The 19,919-nt window shown below is 36.5% G+C and overlaps 1 protein-coding gene across 1 annotated transcript in view; it reads left to right on the plus strand.

Moving 5' to 3' along the window:
• The first annotated feature begins 2,244 nt into the window (after nt 1-2,244).
• Nucleotides 2,245-19,919, plus strand: part of LOC120349572 (leucine-rich repeat serine/threonine-protein kinase 1-like) — a 40,240-nt gene continuing 22,565 nt past the window's right edge. The window contains exons 1-5 of the mRNA XM_039419959.1: nt 2,245-2,831; nt 5,240-5,434; nt 9,948-10,126; nt 17,304-17,494; nt 19,218-19,311. Coding sequence (XP_039275893.1) covers nt 2,245-2,831; nt 5,240-5,434; nt 9,948-10,126; nt 17,304-17,494; nt 19,218-19,311 — 1,246 coding nt within the window. The remainder of the gene's footprint in view (nt 2,832-5,239; nt 5,435-9,947; nt 10,127-17,303; nt 17,495-19,217; nt 19,312-19,919) is intronic.

Genomic DNA, 19,919 nt, shown 5'->3' on the forward strand with positions numbered 1-19,919 from the left:
AAGAAAGAGTTATACATTATACATACAATATTCTTTCCTTCATTTCATGATGTTGAAGAATATAGCGATGATGGGAGGAGGTAACGGGGGATGTTATTGTTCTAACTTCAAAGAATGACACAATAGAACTTTGAACCTGACGTGCTCAAAAGAATTTGTGACAGGTAGTGTCGGAAAAGAAGAAAAGGGATGGTATGAGAAGGAAAGAGCGATGTTCAGGGTGTAGAAATATAGTCAATGTATATAGACTGGTCGAGTGAGGGGTGGCCGCCAGTGGCAACATTGCAGTGGCCTTTAGAGACCCATTTTCGCTTGGTCAACTATAGTAATGGTAACACCTTGAACATTGAGCGCTGACCACATTTGAATTCTACTCACACCAATACAAACCATTCCTCTTTCAGATCACAGGACAAGGCAGCAGTCCAAATGGATTGTTATCCTTGTCTATCATACAAGCTTGTCTATCTCTTTCTCGCTTTGCTCTGTTGCCAGATAGTCTTTCATCAATGTAGAATCAATAATTAACAAAATATTTCATCTCAATTATGAAATTCATTATGAAATTATTGAAGAATATTATTTCTTGCTTATAGAATATAAGCAATCTGATGAATTCAAAATTATTGTAGTACATACTTGAATAGACTTGAAACGTTGTCAAAAATCCACTTTAATTAAATAAAAATCTGGTGTGGCGCACTCACACAACTTTCCTTGCCGTTATGAAATTGATCACCTGACGCTAGTGTACCCGCGCATCTCAAGTCTACTATTCAAGATTTGAGCCAGTTGGTGACAGGGCAATAACGCTGGAGACACACATGAGTCTGCTATCTCTTCATAGTGAATGATTTAATAGAATCAACAATAATTTGCAATTGAATAATCACATTTTCTCGAATTTGAAGCTTATTTTCAAATTTAGGTGAAAATGTTACTGAACATTAACTATTGTGGAGATTTTCATGCTCAATCTACTGCACTTGATTTTTATTTGTTTCAATTGTATCTGAAGCCTGATAATTGGGAATCTATCTGCATTGATGGGGCGGGGCTTCTGAAATTTTTACAGATATAGGACATGTGGCAGTTGATGGAGCTTATCGATGACTATTTTAGGTATGAATTTGATCAAAATCGTTGGAGCCGTTTCCGAGAAAATCACGGAAAACCCTGTTTTTGACAACATTTTCGCCATTTTAGCCGCCATCTTGAATTGCATTTGATCGAAATTGTTCGTGTCGGATCCTTATAGTGAAAGGACCGTAAGTTCCAAATTTCAAGTCATTCCGTTAATTGAGAGATGAGATATCGTGTACACAGACGCATATACACACACCACAACACACACACACACACACACACACACACACACACACACACACAACACACACACACACCACACACACACCACACACACACACAACACACACACACACACACACACACACACACACACACACACACACACACACACACACACACCACACACACACACACACCACACACACACACACACACACACACACACACACACACACACACCACACACACCACACATACATACATACATACATACATACATACAGACCAATACCCAAAAACCAGTTTTTTCATACAAGCTTGTCTATCTCTTTCTCGCTTTGCTCTGTTGCCAGATAGTCTTTCATCAATGTAGAATCAATAATTAACAAAATATTTCATCTCAATTATGAAATTCATTATGAAATTATTGAAGAATATTATTTCTTGCTTAATAGAATATAAGCAATCTGATGAATTATTAATTATTATAATTATATAATATTATAAATTATTGTAGTACATACTTGAATAGACTTGAAACGTTGTCAAAAATCCACTTTAATTAAATAAAAATTAATATTTCACAGGAGCATGCCTTGGAAAGATTGACAATCGTTCTACTTCCCATTATGTACTGTAACAGCTGATGATGTGTGAGCACACACCAAAGCATGCTCCTGTGAAATATTAATTTTTATTTAATTAAAGCGGATTTTTGACAACGTTTCAAGTCTATTCAATTATGGAAAAGTTCCACAACATCAACGCAACATTCACGCTACAAACTTAATTGTAGTACATACATTTTTTGGACTCAAAATACAAGGTGAGGCATAATAATTAGCGACTTTAAAAAGCGCGCGAACCAAGCTGCGTTGGAGGGAGGTGGAGGGGATAGCATCAGTTACGTTTGGCGCGAAATAGCATTTAGTTACAATGGTGCGCTGGACCCCACAGCATCGTGCGTACGCTGTCAAAGCCTTGCATCAAAACGGTAGTTCATACCAGTTAGCACGTCGTGCATTCCGCAACCATTTCAACATTAATCGGAATCAGCCGGTGCCATCTGCCTGTGCGATTAAAGATTGGGTTAAGAACTTTGAAGAGACTGCGTCAACGACAAGGAAGAAAACAGGAAGACCGAAAACTGTGCGCACACCTGAAAACGTTGAACGTGTAAGAGTCGCCATTGACAGAAGCCCTCGTCGCTCAGCTCGCCGACACAGCGTTACACTTGGCATTTCAAACCGAACGGTAAGACGAATTTTACACCAAGATTTGCACTTCCACCCGTACAAAATCCAAATGGTTCAGGCCCTAAAGGAAACGGATTTTGTAAGCAGAAGCCGGTTCAGCTTAGAATTTTTGGATTTGATTAATGAAGACGAGGACATTGTAAACCGTTTGTGGATGAGTGATGAAGCGCACTTCCATCTCTCAGGTTATGTTAACAAGCAAAACTTTCGATTTTGGAGTGATGTTAACCCTAGAGAACTGCATCAGCAGCCATTGCATTCAAAAAAGTAACTGTGTGGTGCGCCATGTCTTCATTAGGGATCATAGGGCCATACTTCTTGAAGATGGCCAAGGCAATGCGGTGACAGTGACTTCGCAGAGATACGCAGAGATGTTGGACAACTTTTTACTCCACAACTTGGACAGTACGAAGTGAACGATGAAATGTTTTTTCCAGCAAGACGGAGCAACATCCCACCTGCTCGAGTAAGCATGCATATTGTCAATCAGTTGTTTCCAAATCGTGTGATCTCCCGAAATGGAGATATTGCATGGCCCTCTCGTTCACCTGACCTCACAGCATGTGATTTTTTCTTGTGGGGTTATCTGAAAAGTAAGGTTTACCAAGGTAATCCTCCTAGAACAATTGAAGCCCTGAAAGAGCGGATCCGGCAGGAAGTTGGTCAAATCCCACTGGCAATGCTACGAAATGTGATGAGTCACTTCAAGGTCCGGCTGGAGGAATGTGTACGTTTAAACGGACGCAATCTTACTGGAGTTATTTTCAAGACATAACTGACATTTTACTGTTGCAGAAAATGCTTTTTCATGTTTTTTAATATTGTGGAATAAAAATAATTTTTTAACAAGGGGTTTTATTTAATAGTATTTTTAAAATCGCTTGTTATTATGCCTCACCTTGTAAATGCATAAAAAGAGAAAAAAAGAGAAAAAAATCCATGTGAAAAAGAGTGGTGTGATCGAAATTGTTCGTGTCGGATCCTTATAGTGAAAGGACCGTAAGTTCCAAATTTCAAGTCATTCCGTTAATTGAGAGATGAGATATCGTGTACACAGACGCATATACACACACCACAACACACACACACACACACACACACACACACACACACACACACAACACACACACACACCACACACACACCACACACACACACAACACACACACACACACACACACACACATACACACCACACACACACACACACACACACACACACACACACACACACACACACACACACCACACACACCACACACACACACACCACACACACACACACACACCACACACACACACACACATACATACATACATACATACAGACCAATACCCAAAAACCAGTTTTTTGGACTCAGGGACCTTGAAACGTATAGAAATTTAGAAATGGGGTACCTTAATTTTTTCGGAAAGCAATACTTTCCTTACCTATGGTATAGGGCAAGGAAGTAAAAATTAATATTTCACAGAGCATGCTTTGGAAGATTGACAATCGTTCTACTTCCCATTAATGTACTGTAACAGCTGATGATGTGTGAGCACACACCAAAGCATGCTCCTGTGAAATATTAATTTTTATTTAATTAAAGCGGATTTTTGACAACGTTTCAAGTCTATTCAATTATGGAAAAGTTCCACAACATCAACGCGACATTCACGCTACAAACTTAATTGTAGTACATACATTTTTTGGACTCGAAATAGTGTGTGAATTGAGTTATCATTTACATAACCTCAGACAATACAAGTATACAGAAGTATACAGACAATGAAATCCCTGTACCACTCTTTAATACATTCTCATCTGGCATACGGACTTGCCATCTATGGAAGTACAACCAAGAGTAACCTTGATAAGATACTATTACAACAAAAAAGAGCTCTCAGAATAACAATGAAGTTAAAAAGATTAGACTCAGTAAAACTCGTTTTTCCACAGTTTGGAATCTTAACAATCTATGGGCAATATATTTTTGACGTAGTCATGTACTTTAAAAAATACTCGTCAACAGGATCACGAAACGAAACACATGGCTACAACACCAGATTTGGAAGGATCGAGGAGAGGCATAGATTTGGATTTCTTTAAGAATAAAACATGTTTTATGGGGAGAAAATTTTTCAATATACTTCCTAGAGAGTTGAAAGAAATAGAGGAGTTTGTATACCTACAAAAAAAATTGAAGGAATATTTGGTGGGACTATAACTCCTTTGCAGGAGTATGTCAATTTGACTGCAAGATTTTAGAATCTTGTTTTTTATCAAAATTTGTGACTTCTTTATTTGTAAAGGATGATTTTTGTGACGATATTAATAATTCTTGTTGTAATTTTACACTTTTCAGATGTATTTTGTGCATTTTGATGAATAAAGTAATTTTCAATTCAATTCAACCTCTAGACTGTGTATTCCAAATTAAGGTTTAAAAGCAGTTTTGGGCGAATGCCTGTTGTTTTTACCTGCATTGTATCTATTGTCTATGAATAAATAAATAAATGATTGATTATTTTGAAGGAGAATGAACAGTTAATATTTCATCAATAAACCTGTATCAGCTACCATCTATAGAAGGCATTGACAAGACAGAGGATCGGCAACGTTGTTCACCTATCTTTTTCCACTGCCATTATAACGTGGACCTCACTATAGGAAGTTTTTCTTGTTGAAACAGGTTACTGTCTCACCACAACGTGTGGAGTAGAAGCGTGGAGGTGACAGAGCAGATCCTTCACCCTGAGCACGATGCCAGCGAGGACTGTTCACAGTTGTCCTCCCTCAACTTGGCTCACAACCAGTTCACATCCGTTCCGGTTGTACTGTCCTGTCTGGCTGTCAACCTAACCAGGCTCAATCTTTCTTACAACAGGTCAGTTGCACAAGATATATATGAGAATCAATTGATATCAAGGCTCGTACAGACCAAAGGTGGGTTTTGGTTTGTGCATAAACTGCCGACGTCGACCACGACAGACTTATATACGTACGGGTGATATCAGGACCTCCTAAATACCGGACCTGCGCCTGTGTGAAAATCTAGGTAAAATGGCGCCGATAGTTGGTGGGGTCTCAACTCAGCTGACACTGATTTGTTGTCATCAGTTTTTAGTATTTAGTTGTAGTTAAGTGAAGTTTGTTTACAATGTCACAGGCTTTGTAATATTTACGAGTTTTATAATTGATCAATTATTATTCTATAATTGATTATCTAATATGCAATAGAGATTCAAATTAGATTTTTTTAGTATTCAAAGTGTTTAATGAATTCAAATTGTGAATAGTAAAGTTTTAAAAATTTAAAATGTATAGTGAGTGTTGAGTGTTAGAAGTGTATTCAGTGTTGAAAGTTGTAATCAACAATAGTTTTATTATATTCAACCGTAGATTAATTTTTGTTTATCATCCGTAACTCAACATTTAGCTTTATAACAACATGCTACAATGAGTATGAACAGTTTTAATTAAACATGCCTAGAAATTGTTGTGTCCCTGGGTGTAAATCGAACTATATCATAGAAAACCCCCTTATGACAATTTATACTTTTCCCAAAGATAAAGAGCTGAGGAAAAAATGGACAAGGTGTAGAAAGATTTTAATTCACCAACAATTCGGCTGTGTGTATCAATTATTTTAGAGCATCAGACATTATTAAAGAAGACAAGTTTTTGTGTGAAGATGGTTCTTATGTGACTGTTCCAAGAAAAAATGTAAAACTATGTGATGGTGCCTTCCCTACAATTTTTCCAAACCAACCTTCTTACAACACAATTAAATCGTGTGTAAAGGTATTGGGCAAAATATTTCTAAACAATAACTGCAACATGAAGAATAATATCAGTTGCCCAAGCAAACAAAGTTGCAAAAATTGAGAACATTGAATTCTTAGGCTAGAATAAAATAACGATAATTATAAGCTATGTGCATGAGAATTGCACTTGAATGCTATGTGCATGAGAATAAATAAAGTCCAGTTACCCTATCAAATAATTACTTCTTTAATAAACCTTAAATCACTTAAACTAAACCATAATTATTTAAATACTTGAAAATTATTTTGAACAGTAATAAGTTATTAGAGGGAGCTGGAACCTAGCTGATGGCAGTAAGTTAGTTCACCAACTATGGCGGCCATCTTGTTTGTATGCTCAGGTCCGGTATTTAGGAGGTCCTGGTAATATCCATACTGTCCAAATTTCAAACTTGAAAAAATATCTGATCGAAAAACTTTTTATTATTGGATGTGATAATTATTACCAAAACATAACAAATAATATCAACATATTGCCATCTAAGAGTAAGACCCCAACCTCCCCCTTTAAAATACAAACCACTCTCGGTCTCACTCAGCACCATATCGCGCATGCGTTAGTAACGGTTTTTTCCCGTTCCATTCAGTCAGTTCTTTGAATGTAACGTTCTTTGTGATGATGGTTACCGAGCACTGTAACAGGAGCCAATCTTCATTCTATTTTGATGATGATATTATTATCCAATGATGATTTATCATTAAATTCAATATATAATCAATATATTATTATTTTATTCAATAAAATAAAGATTACTTTTGAATAATAAAATATAAAGTTGTTATGTCACTGATGTTAAAAAACACTATAAATAAGTCAGCATATTGTCATCTCAAAGCAAAAAACTAACCCCCTAACCTCCCCTTTTACATTTAGAACATAACTCTTGGTAAAAACCTCCAATCTCTACCAGCATATTGCAATTTTAAAGCAAAATCCTAACCCCCTAACCTATATTTTCACCTTTGAAATATGAAAAAGCATAATTCTACCTGGACCGTAGCCCTTTCTAGCATATTGCAATTTCTAAGCGAAAACCAAACCTACCCTTATGAAACATTATGTTAAATATAACCTAAAAAACCTAACCCCTAACCCTTTCACATTTAATATTTTAGATTTCAAAGCAAAATCCGATACCCCTAAACTATCCTTTCATCTTTGAAACATCGAAAACATAACTCTACCTGGACCCTAGCCCCGTCTAGCATATTGCAATTTCAAAGCAAAAATCTAACCTATCCTTATGAAACATTATTAAATATAATGTTCAGCTGTTCTTAGTAAGAATTTGTGTGTATTTTTGGCTTCAAAATTAATAAAATAACTTAATTAATAAATGCAGTGATAATTAAGTGTAATATTTAACTATAATTTGGTGTTTTAATTTTTCTAAATTTAAATTTGCATCTCATATTTATTTTTGGACGAAAGTTGACCTTGAACTTCTTACAGAACAAACATAACCTATTTTTTGGACATGTAATCAAAATTTGGGAATGGAATGTTTTGGGCCAAGCTTGTTGTTCCTTCCCAATCATATTTATATGATTTGTTATTGTATCCACGTATAAATAAATAAATAAATAATAACCTAAATAAATTAACCCCTCACCCTTTCACATTTAATACTTTAGATTTATTTGTCATCTTCAGAACAAAACATAAACATGTGGTTCATTCTCTAGAACTAAACATATCCATTTTATGATGTGCAAGTTGAATCTTGTCGGCACGCAATCAGCTGATAATAGATACTCAAAGAATACTTTTGAATAACTATGTGATAACTGTGACGGTTGCTGGCCGTTACTGTGTATCTGAGACAAAGAGAAGCTGCTTTTAAAATAACAAACCACTCTCTGTCTCGGTCGGTTTAAAATATAATTGAACAGAACCTTCTAGGTTATTCCGACAATTTGAAATCCAGCTGATCTAAGATCTTTTTCTGATGTAGTCAAGGACGGCATTTACGCACAAACAAAACCCCGCTTTAAATCTGTATTCGCACTCAACAGTGAGAGTGAACTGTGAAAATATAATAACTAGTAGTTCTGTGAACAGTAGACCTATTCTCATCCACAAGTACCTGATTGAAACTATAGACCTTATGGAAATACAGCAATAGACTGGCTTCTTCACACATCGTGTAATCACTTGTCAGCTGATTTATGATGAATAATTCTATAGTCTGATTTTTACTCTAATATTGGCTTATGGAGGAGGCTCCTTTTTCCTTTTATATTATCCTTTAAATGCAAAATTACCAAGAACATATATGTCAAATTTCATGAAAATCTATTACCGCGTTTCGACGTAAATGCGCAACATATAAACATTTAAACATTTAAACATTAAGAGGAATGCCAAACCGTCGACTTGAATCTTAGACCTCACTTCGCTCGGTCAATAATTGTATTATTAATACTCACTTGGCAGGACTGAGTGGAAAAACTTTAATTAGAACTCATGGGAATAATTATATTTTCACTAGGGATGGGTATCGATACATCGATGTTTAAAAACATCGATGTTTTTAACATCAATGTCTACTGTTCGATGTTTTTCACTTATCGATGGTTTTACCTAGATAATTTTTCACTGTTCACTCTCACTGTTGTGGATCCAGCTCACAAATTATAAGCAAATTTATAAGCATACAGTATAAGAAAAAGTAATTAAAGTATATAAGTACTACAGTAGTACTATTTTGATACAATCGACAGAAATATGGCAGCAGTGTACTCCCTAATCAAATAAAATCAAATCCTTTTCATAACGATTGGATAAAGTTTTATTGCCAAATCAATAGAAATTAGAGGAATTATGATAAGAAATATCATGGGCAATAAAGCCCCATGTTTCAAACTAAGGTTTGCACGAATTAGAGTATCTATATAGCTTTATATGCTGGTTTTCAGTTGGGTTGATCAATTTAATATTATCAATTCCATTTATTTATTTATTTATTCCATTGGCATTACAGATCATAATTATAATAAATATAATATGATTGGGAGAAGACAACAGGCATAGCCCAAACTGTCTTCTCCCAATTTTACAGATAAAAGTTTCAAAAAAGAATAAGGTTAAGATTTCATTTTCACTTCAAAAAGTCCAATTCCACTTCAAAACTAATGACTAACTAAAAATTTTTATATTTAAAAAGTGATTAAAACAAAATATGTCACTCAATCTCTCAGATTGGAAATTTTTGAGTAATTTTGCAAAATTTTAATTTATTATTATTTTATTTATTTTTAGTCTGGTTGATCAATTTAATATTATATTATTATTATTATTATGTTTGTTTCTGTCCATAATGTTGATGGATGGTCACAGATAGACAAGTCATTAAAAATGAAAGAAAAAGCATGCACTCAAGGCAAGAGCAGGCATCAAGTAAAATACCACTCCAAAGCAGCACTTTCACAACTGAAAAACTCATTCAGCGTATAAAACGGGTGATCCTCAAGGAACAGCCTCAACTTTCTCCTCAGGCTTGCCAGTGGCAAGCATGTTGTATGCTGGTTCTAAACTCTGAGTAATCAATCTTTTATGTCGTTTTTTTCCAGTTTACGTTCGATGAGCCACATCACATCATACCCAAGTTCCTTGAAGCAATTAGATCTAAGTCATAATCAGGTGTGCTGTTGGCCGAGCTTACCGCAAATTGAAACCACTGACACGATGGAGCAAGCTGCTGTCACCTGCTATGCTCCTGAACTAAACGCCAAACCAATCAAACTGTCAGGTTAGTCAACTTTTGGAACATAGTTCTTAGTCTAAAGCAACGATTACTGACTAAACAACAACAATCAAATGTAATATTGAACATCATATTGAATGAAATAGTAAATATAATACACCGTGATTCAAAAAGAATACCACAATTGAATGAAAAAAAGACTAAGAAATTGTCAAAAAACCACTGATTTAAAGACCACTGATACCTTGTATCTGATAAAATAGGTAGGGAATTGAAGAGGAATGGATTTCATGTTGCTTTCAAGGCCAAACCGATTTTAAATAGTCTATTTAGCTGGAGTAAAGACAAAATTGATATTTGCGATAAAAGCGGGGTGTACAAACTTAAATGTGATGATTGTAATGCTTGTTACGTGGGTCAGACTGGTAGAAGTTTCAAAAGTAGAATTAAAGAACACATCAGAGATTGGAATAAACAAAATGGGGAATCTAACTTTGCAGAACATTTGATAACAATAATCACAAGTTCACAGTTAAGGAGAATGTTGAGTTTCTGCATGTTAATAACAAAGGCAGATCTTTGAATATTCTAGAGCTTTAGAAATAACAAGAGTAATTAAGGAAAATCCCAGTACAGTTTAAATGACCAGATTCATTTCAACCATAAACCTACGAATTTAGTTTTATCATAAAATTGTAAGCATACATTAGTCAATAGTTTTTCCATTTACATATTTGTTTTATTATCTTTCACAATTGTTTTCTTGGTTCTTATAGAACTGGTACTCAAAGTAAATTTTATTATCATGGCGATTCTGTTGCTTAAGCCGCCATTTTGTCACACCGTTGAGGGGGAGGAGACTGTCTAGCTAGGCCAATGGCAGGCGTTCATGCCCTTGACCAATAGCAGTACTCGCCTACTAGTATAAATTCTGCTGCTCTTGTATTTAGTCTTAGTTTATCAGAGATTGACAATGGTGTAATAACCGAAACCGGTTTTTAAATCAGTGGTTTTTTGACAATTTCTTAGTCTTTTTTTATTCAATATGGATAATTACCACAATATCAACTTCTCAACTACACAAAAAAGAAAAAAAAGAATACCACAACTTTGAAAATTGATAACTCTGCAAAGAATAAATGGAGAGTAAAGCACTATCAGTCATCGATTTGAGGAAGCTCTGAAGTTTTTTTAGTTCCTTATTTAGTCGCATTGGCACTCATCTGTCCGTGCCTATTTGAATGAAAACTATCCGAGGCAATGGATCGGCTGCTAAGCAGCTCGAGACAGAGCACTTCATCACTGGCCTCCAAGAATCCCTGAGCTCACCCCCTCCGTTTTTTTCTAGTACGTTAAAGATAAAGTGTATCGACCTCCTTTACCAGCTGACATTGAGGAGCTCAAACAATAAATAACAGCAGTTATACAAACTGTTACGCCCGATATGCTACTGAGGGTGTGCAACGAGTTCGAGTATCGTATTGATATCACTCGAGTGTCTGGAGAGGGTCACATTGAACATTTGTGAACTTGTTTTCTAGTGGGGAAAAACTTATTTTAATACTCTTCATTTCGATTTACAACCCAAGTTTCTATTATGTTTACTTGATTTAATACAGATTTTCAAAGTTGTGGTATTCTTTTTGAATCACGCTGTATAATAGATCAGCATTTATAAATACTTGGGGGCCGGGTTCCGAGCTCAGGATTTAGTTAAGTTCAAGACTTCAAACAGCTGGAGTCAGAGAATAGGCTTTCCAAAACGGGGCATAGCACTACCTCTGTAAACAAAGCCGTAGTGAATTCGTATGACGTCAGCACAGGTAGGGCTTCTACACCAATAAAAATTCGTTGATTTCAGCTGATCTATATCAGCTTGTGTTTTTATTTGTGTGGGGATCCTACCTGTGCTGACGTCACACAAATGCACTACGGCTTTGTTTAGGGAGGTAGTTGGCGTAATCGCAGTTTTCATGATAATCTTCATTTTCTCATTTCTATAATTGGAAACATTTTTCCTTGCCGGAATGAAAAATTCCTAAATAATTCAAAATAGCTGAAACTTTACACTATTTTCTTTTTATTTTAATTGATGTTCAATTTTCTAGTTTTTCGAAATTTAATTTAAACTTTGCGACTATGACCCGTTTCGGAAAGCCAATTTTCTGACTCCAGCTGTTTAAAGTCTAGAACATAGCTAAATCACGAGCTCGGAAACCGGCCCTAAATGATCATGTCTGGATACTCAAAGAATTCCTCAATCTGAGGTTTCACTCAGCCAAATATCCAATTTCTCAAGAAAAGTCTGATGATCATATTTGACAATGGAGCTCAACAAACTATTGTATACCTTTTTGTACATTTTACAATAACTATCAAGAGATTTACTCCCTGATGGCACATATGGTATAATGGATTGATGGCACAGGGTACGCGTCAGGGTGTCACCTCGACATTTTGAGCACAGGTGACAGCTTGTCCCCTAGCAAAAATACATCGCTACCGTCAAGTTGTCACCCCGTCAGCATATCACCTTCTTAAATAGCAGATGATATCCTGTCGTTACTGTACACGACTGAGTATCACCTTTCACAGTTTTTCTACTATGTACTATAATCATAATTGTCCAACTAATTTCGTTTCCCAAGCTTGAGCTTGCTCTTTTGTGAAGTAGTTCCTAATAGTTCATTTTATAGTTAATTTCATTATTCATGATCATCATCATTATTGGCACTACAGCCCATGTAGAGCCTTAGCCTTCACAACCACATCCTTCCACCCCTCTCGACATTTTGCTCTTCTTCTCCATCTTCTTACACCCAGTCTTCGCAAATCCTCCTCCACATCGTCAACCCACCGCTTTCTTGGTCTTCCTTGTAATCTTCTTCCTCCGGGTTTGCCTTCCAGCACCATTCTTGGCACCCTCCCTTCCGGCATTCTGCACACATGACCAGCCCATCTTAGCCTCATACTTTTCACAACAGATAAAATACTGGTCTCTTCGAACAATCTTCCAAGTTCTTCGTTTGTTCTTATCCTCCATATTTCATTTTCCTTGATTGCTCCAAAAATTCTTCTTAAAATCTTTCTTTCCCATCTCTGAAGCAGACCTTCTTCTCGTGTAGTCAATGTCCAAGCTTCGGCCCCATATGTCACTATTGGTCTTGAAACTGTTGTGTAAATTTTTATTTTGCCTTTTTTTGACACATTTTTGGACTTCAGGATATTCTGCAGGGCGAAATACACCCTATTTCCGGACATTATCCTAGCATCCACTTCTTCCGCTACATTATTCTCTTCCGTTAGGGGTATCCAATCTCTTAGGGGTATCCTTCTCTTTTAGGGTACCCAAATACTTGAATGATTTCACTTTCTCTAATTTCATTATTGCATTGTATATTGTATAGTCTATTGTTTTCTTTTGTAATGATTTGTCTTGTAGTTAGTTACATGGGTTTTGAGAAGATGAAGATTTCAAGAAATCCATCCTCTTTACATAGTTCAAGCCACTTTTCAATCAAACGGAATGGTTGAGTTTGAGACAAAGGAGCTTGAAGGGAATAAAACTCCCTACAATTCTAGTCTAATTGGATGTTTTTTCTTGTATTAATGCCCAGCTAGTGGGTGCCAAGTAGACACAGTAGTTTCAAGTAGCGTACTCCTTTCAAACTTTGAGATTGAATGAAAACACTAGTCTTGGCAACTCTTTTGTTTTGTATGGCCCCCACTGGAATCTTAGGGGACAACCTGTCGCTGCCGTACACGACACAATGGGCCATATGAATAAAAGTTGACATTTGCTTCATTTTCTATGAATAAACGTGAGCAAAACCTTTTGCTCATGCTCATCAAAAAAATAGTTTGAGCATTTGCTCAAAAGTGTTTGAATAAACTAGAGCATTTGCTCAACTTTTTAAGCAAATGCCTCAAAAAATGTGAGTCTAGTCTGAAGCAGCTTATCACCTTTTGCTCATAGTAAAATGGCTCAACTAATTCGTGTGAGGAAGAGGAAACTATTCCAGATACGATTACAACCAATGGTTGAGTGCTATAAAAAATCTTTTTAGATTCAATCATGATATATATCACCAATATTCCTACAAAAGATTGAATACAAAAGATAGCATCTACCTGATATAGAGATAGCCATCACAAATAGGAAATAGGCATTTAAGAAGATGAGAGTGTAGACGATTATAAGAAGATCTATATTATAAGAATATGCTGAAGATTATTATAAAGATGACATTTTTTCACGCTATTATTTCAAATTCTAAACTCAACTAACCTAAAACTCTATTCATAAATAGAAAACAGCAGACGACGCAAACACAAGCGGTGCCCCCTACTTGCATATTTAGCGCTTCCGTGAGCTATAAAAACAATGTAAGCGAATCAGATGATGAAAATCTTTAAAATAGAGTTCAGGAGCATAAGGTAAGAGTATAAGGTAGAGCTTATTCATATAAAAATGAGCAAATGCTTTTGCTTCTACCTTTTGCTCATGAGCAAAACCTTATGCTCAATGCTCTTGCTCATGAGCATTTGCTCTGGTTTTATTCATATGGGCCATTGTCATCTGCTCGCTCGCGTCAACTAGTCCCCCGTCAGCATGTCAGCTTCTGAAATAGCAGGTGACATCTTGTCGTTACCGTGCACGACAGCCCATGTAGAGCTTAGCCTTCACAACCACATCCTTCCACCCCTCTCGACATTCTGCTCTTCTTCTCCACTCTTCCTTACACCCAACGCAAACGCAAAGGCAAACGCAAATCCTCCTCCACATCGTCAACCCACCGCTTTCTTGGTCATCCTTGTAATCTTTTTCCTCCGGTTTTGCCTTCCACACCATTCTTGGCACCCTCCCTTCCGGCATTCTGCACACATGACCAGCCCATCTCAGCCTCATACTTTTCACAACAGATAAAATACTGGTCTCTTCGAACAATCTTCCAAGTTCTCGTTTGTTCGTATCCTCCATATTTCATTTTCCTTGATTGCTCCAAAAATTCTTCTTAAAATCTTTCTTCCCATCTCTGAAGCAGACCTTCTTCTCGTGTAGTCTATGTCCAAGCTTCGGCCCCATATGTCATTATTGGTCTTAAAACTGTTGTGTAAATTTTTATTTTGCCTTTTTTTGACACATTTTTGGACTTCAGGATATTCTGCAGGGCGAAATACACCCTATTTCCGGACATTATCCTAGCATCCACTTCTTCCGCTACATTATTCTCTTCCGTTATTAGGGTGCCCAAATACTTGAATGATTTCACTTTCTCTAATTTCATTATTGCATTGTATATTGTATAGTTTATTGTTTTCTTTTGTAATGATTTGTCTTGTAGTTAGTTACATGTGTTATGAGAAGATGAAGATTTCAAGAAATCCATCCTCTTTACATTGTTCAAGCCACTTTTCAATCAAACGGAATGGTTGAGCTTGAGACAAAGGAGCTTGAAGGGAATAAAACTCCCTACAATTCTAGTCTAATTGGATGTTTTTTCTTGTATTAATGCCCAGCTAGTGGGTGCCAAGTAGACCCAGTAGTTTCAAGTAGCGTACTCCTTTCAAACTTTGAGATTGAATGAAAACATTAGTCTTGGAAACTCTTTTGTTTTGTATGGCCCCCACTGGAATCTTAGGGGACATCCTGTCGTTGCCGCGCACGACACAGTGTCACCTGCTCGCTCGCGTCAACTAGTCCCCCGTCAGCATGTCACCTTCTGAAATAAAGGTGACATCTTGTCGTTACCGTGCACGACACAGTGTCACCTGCTCGCTCGCGTCAACTAGTCCCCCGTCAGCATGTCACCTTCTGAAATAGCAGGTGACACCTTGTCGTTACCGTGCACGACACAGTGTCACCTGCTCGCTCGCGTCAACTAGTCCCCCGTTAGCATGCCAGCTTCTGAAATAGCAGGTGACACCTTGTCGTTACCGTGCACGACACAGTGTCACCTGCTCGCTCGCGTCAACTAGTCCCCCGTCAGCATGTCACCTTCTGAAGTAGCAGGTGACACCTTGTCGTTACCGTGCACGACACAGTGTCACCTGCTCGCTCGCGTCAACTAGTCCCCCGTCAGCATGTCAGCTTCTGAAATAGCAGATGACATCTTGTCGTTACCGTGCACGACACAGTGTCACCTGCTCGCTCGCGTCAACTAGTCCCTCCGTCAGCATATCACCTTCTGAAGTAGCAGGTGACATCTTGTCGTTACCGTGCACGACACAGTGTCACCTGCTCGCTCGCATCAACTAGTCCCCCGTCAGCATGTCAGCTTCTGAAATAGCAGATGACATCTTGTCGTTACCGTGCACGACACAGTGTCACCTGCTCGCTCGCGTCAACTAGTCCCCCGTCAGCATGTCAGCTTCTGAAGTAGCAGGTGACATCTTGTCGTTACCGTGCACGACACAGTGTCACCTGATCGCTCGCGTCAACTAGTCACCTCCTTAGAGAGGAGACAAGTTGTCGGCGTCAACCGGTGACCTCCAACAACCGGTTTCAGAGGTGATACCCTGACGTGGGGACAAGTTGTCGGGGTGACACCCAGACATCTATTTGTGTTACAGAAACGTGCAGTAAGGGTCATTGCTAATGTGAATAGTCGTTATCATTGTGTGGATTTATTTAGAAAATTCACATTTGGCAGTACCAGCTATTTACATTCTTGAATGTCTTATGTATGTAAAAATTAATTTAGCAAGTATTTCTGTAAATAGCAACGTTCACAACCATTACACAAGAAATTCTGAATCTCTTAGAGTGAACCAGTGCAATTATGCAAATACATTGAACTGCTTTAAGGAGTTTGGTATAAGAGCTTAAAATAAGCTTCCTGCACATTTGAAGGAGCTAGAAGCGGGTAAATTTAAGAGAACCATGGAAAATATTTTAATAGAAAAATGCCTGTATAGAAAAGAGGAGTTTTTAAATTGAGGGTATTTTTGTTTGCTGTTTGTGTGCTTGTGTTTGAATTTTGATTTCTATGAATGTAAATACTATTTATTTACCATGTTTGATTTATTATGACGATGCTATGCATTTGTATATAAATGTTTTTCGCAATAAAGAAATCTTGAATCTCTTGAATCATCTACCCATGGTACATTATGGATATGAAATTGGTTCGTGTGCATAGTTTTTGAATAATGTTTTAAAGTTTGAAATAGCAACATTCATTTTGTTAATTCACTCTGTTAATCAAATAATTTTTCACAGCATCAGCTAGAAGACCAGGACGATCATTAAGGACAACGATACTGAATAGTTTATGTGTACATCGAAGGCACTTTCGCCTGGAGAATCTGCGGACCCTCGTTTTAGCTGACAATAAAATCACCAGGATACAACTCAGCACTGATGATGACGGATATTCATCACAGGAGAGTGAAGACACCGACAATGAATGGGTTTGTAACTTTCATTCATTAAATATATGCGAATACTAGCTGGCCCGGCGAACTTTGTACCGCCAAATTGTTGATGCATCTCATGACAAACTCTAGCTGGATGCACACCTCAAAATCTATAACTTATACTAACAATCCTCAAATACAGACCATCCTATTATTTTTTATTGATATTATTTTTCATGACCAAATAATCAGTTCAGCATACTCTTCCTTGTGCGTGTACGATAAAATCATAACTTAATTGATTCGCACATATCATTAATCGACGTGTAGTCACCCATTTAAGCTATGCTACCTTTTTGCATAGATCACATGTGCTCCCCCGTTCACTCCTTTCACTTACTCAAAACATGCAGCAGGGATTTAAAATTCTTATAGAAAATTGAAAGCGTGACCTTGGGAAATTGCTGGGAAATTTATTGCTTCACAAACTTTTTTAAATAATTGGTGAGTGACGGTGAACCCTGATGTATAATTGGAGAATAGAGGGTTTCGATAGAAATCAATGGCTCAAAATTGATTACTTTTATCAGTAATAACTTCAAATACCAACTTTTATTAAAAACTTGCAGGTAACTCGTGCTCCACAAGGATCCAAATGAAAACATGACCTAATAAAATCTTGAAGAATTGAAAATAGGTCTATAAGCATCCTCGGTAAATTAAGAATTAGAAAAGATCGATTAATAAGTCTGGAAAAGTAACTGAATATATGTGATCAATAACTAAAATATGTTATAAACTGTAACTGAATAAGTAACTGATATTTGAATAAGTAACTGGCTTTGAGGATTTCAATGGATTTCATTTATATAGATAATTATCCAACTCCAATATAAATAATTTACTATTAATCAATAATTCTAAACACCGAGGACAGCACAATTATTCGAAACAAAGCAATGTCTTTAGAGCATGTAAGTCTTAATAACCTGAGGCCGCACTGCTGGATGGTTACACACAAAACAGTCATTTTGTTTTTAGTCGGGGCGTTTAGAATAAAATCACCAGGATACAACTCAGCACTGATGATGACGGATATTCATCACAGGAGAGTGAAGACACCGACAATGAATGGGTTTGTAACTTTCATTCATTAAATATATGCGAATACTAGCTGGCCCGGCGAACTTTGTACCGCCAAATTGTTGATACATCTCATGACAAACTCTAGCTGGATGCACACCTCAAAATCTATAACTTATACTAACAATCCTCAAATACAGACCATCCTATTATTTTTTATTGATATTATTTTTTGAATATAGATTTTTGTGACCTCACTATAATGACAATAATTAAGGACTGAGAATATTGTGAAGTGAACAACTACAAGACTTGATCTATTTGGGACTATGTGTAACCTTATCTAAATTTGGGAGAGGAATAGCACAAGGTTACCTTATTTTCTCTCCCTATCATTTTATGTACTTATTGTATGAATCAATCAATAAAGAATTCGTTCATTTACTCATTCAATATAAATGGTTCATACTTACATTCATTTATTTTATTTGTTATGTATTCGTAGATACAATCACAAATCATATAAATATGATTAGGAAGGAACAACAGGCTTGGCCCAAAACTATTCCATTCCCTAATGTTGATAATAAATAACATGCTCAAAAAAATAAGTTATGTTTCCACTGTAAAACGTTCAAGACTACTGTAGTCTTAATGTAACATTGACTGTTCATAATTGTTTGGACATTCAAAGATAGCGTTTCAAAACTGGTTCTCTTTGAATTTCTTTTCATCTTCTAATAAATACAGGGTGGCCCACAAGTCAGTAGACGCTTGCAATTTTCAAGGTCAGCTGTTGTTACAAAGCTAACCACTCAGTTTACAGCGATCTTATATCTTGAGGAATTTAAAAATAAGAATATTCTTTACTTCTATTTATTTATTCATACAATAAGTACATCAGCAGAATGATAGGGAGAGGAAAAATAAGGTAACCTTGTGCTATTCCTCTCCCAATTTGTCTGTAATAAATTAATTCTTGGAGTTCTTCACTTCACAAAATGTTCAATCCTTGAGATTTCAAGGCTTCAAACCAAACATAGAAGAAATATTTTTTATTATATGACTAAAATTTGAAACATTCACATATTAGAAATAATGTTGAAGGAGGACCGAAAACAAACTCAACATGTTCAACTCCCAATATTACTTATTGGTTAGATTATTGAGGTATGTTGAATAATCTAAATGATTACCTCAAATACATCATTCTAACTACAATAATAATATACATGTTGTGTGTGTTATTTCATTATATGCATACTTGTCAACTGACTTATGGGCCACCCTGTATCGAGGGGGAAAATAGAAAAGGCAATCTAGAGAGTCTGTGAAATGATTGTATGAGAGGCATTTTTGATAGAATCAGCATAAAACGGCAACAGTGTGTTTAAGA

The sequence above is a fragment of the Nilaparvata lugens genome, chromosome 2, assembly GCF_014356525.2.
Source record: "Nilaparvata lugens isolate BPH chromosome 2, ASM1435652v1, whole genome shotgun sequence".
NCBI classification, from domain to species: domain Eukaryota; kingdom Metazoa; phylum Arthropoda; class Insecta; order Hemiptera; family Delphacidae; genus Nilaparvata; species Nilaparvata lugens.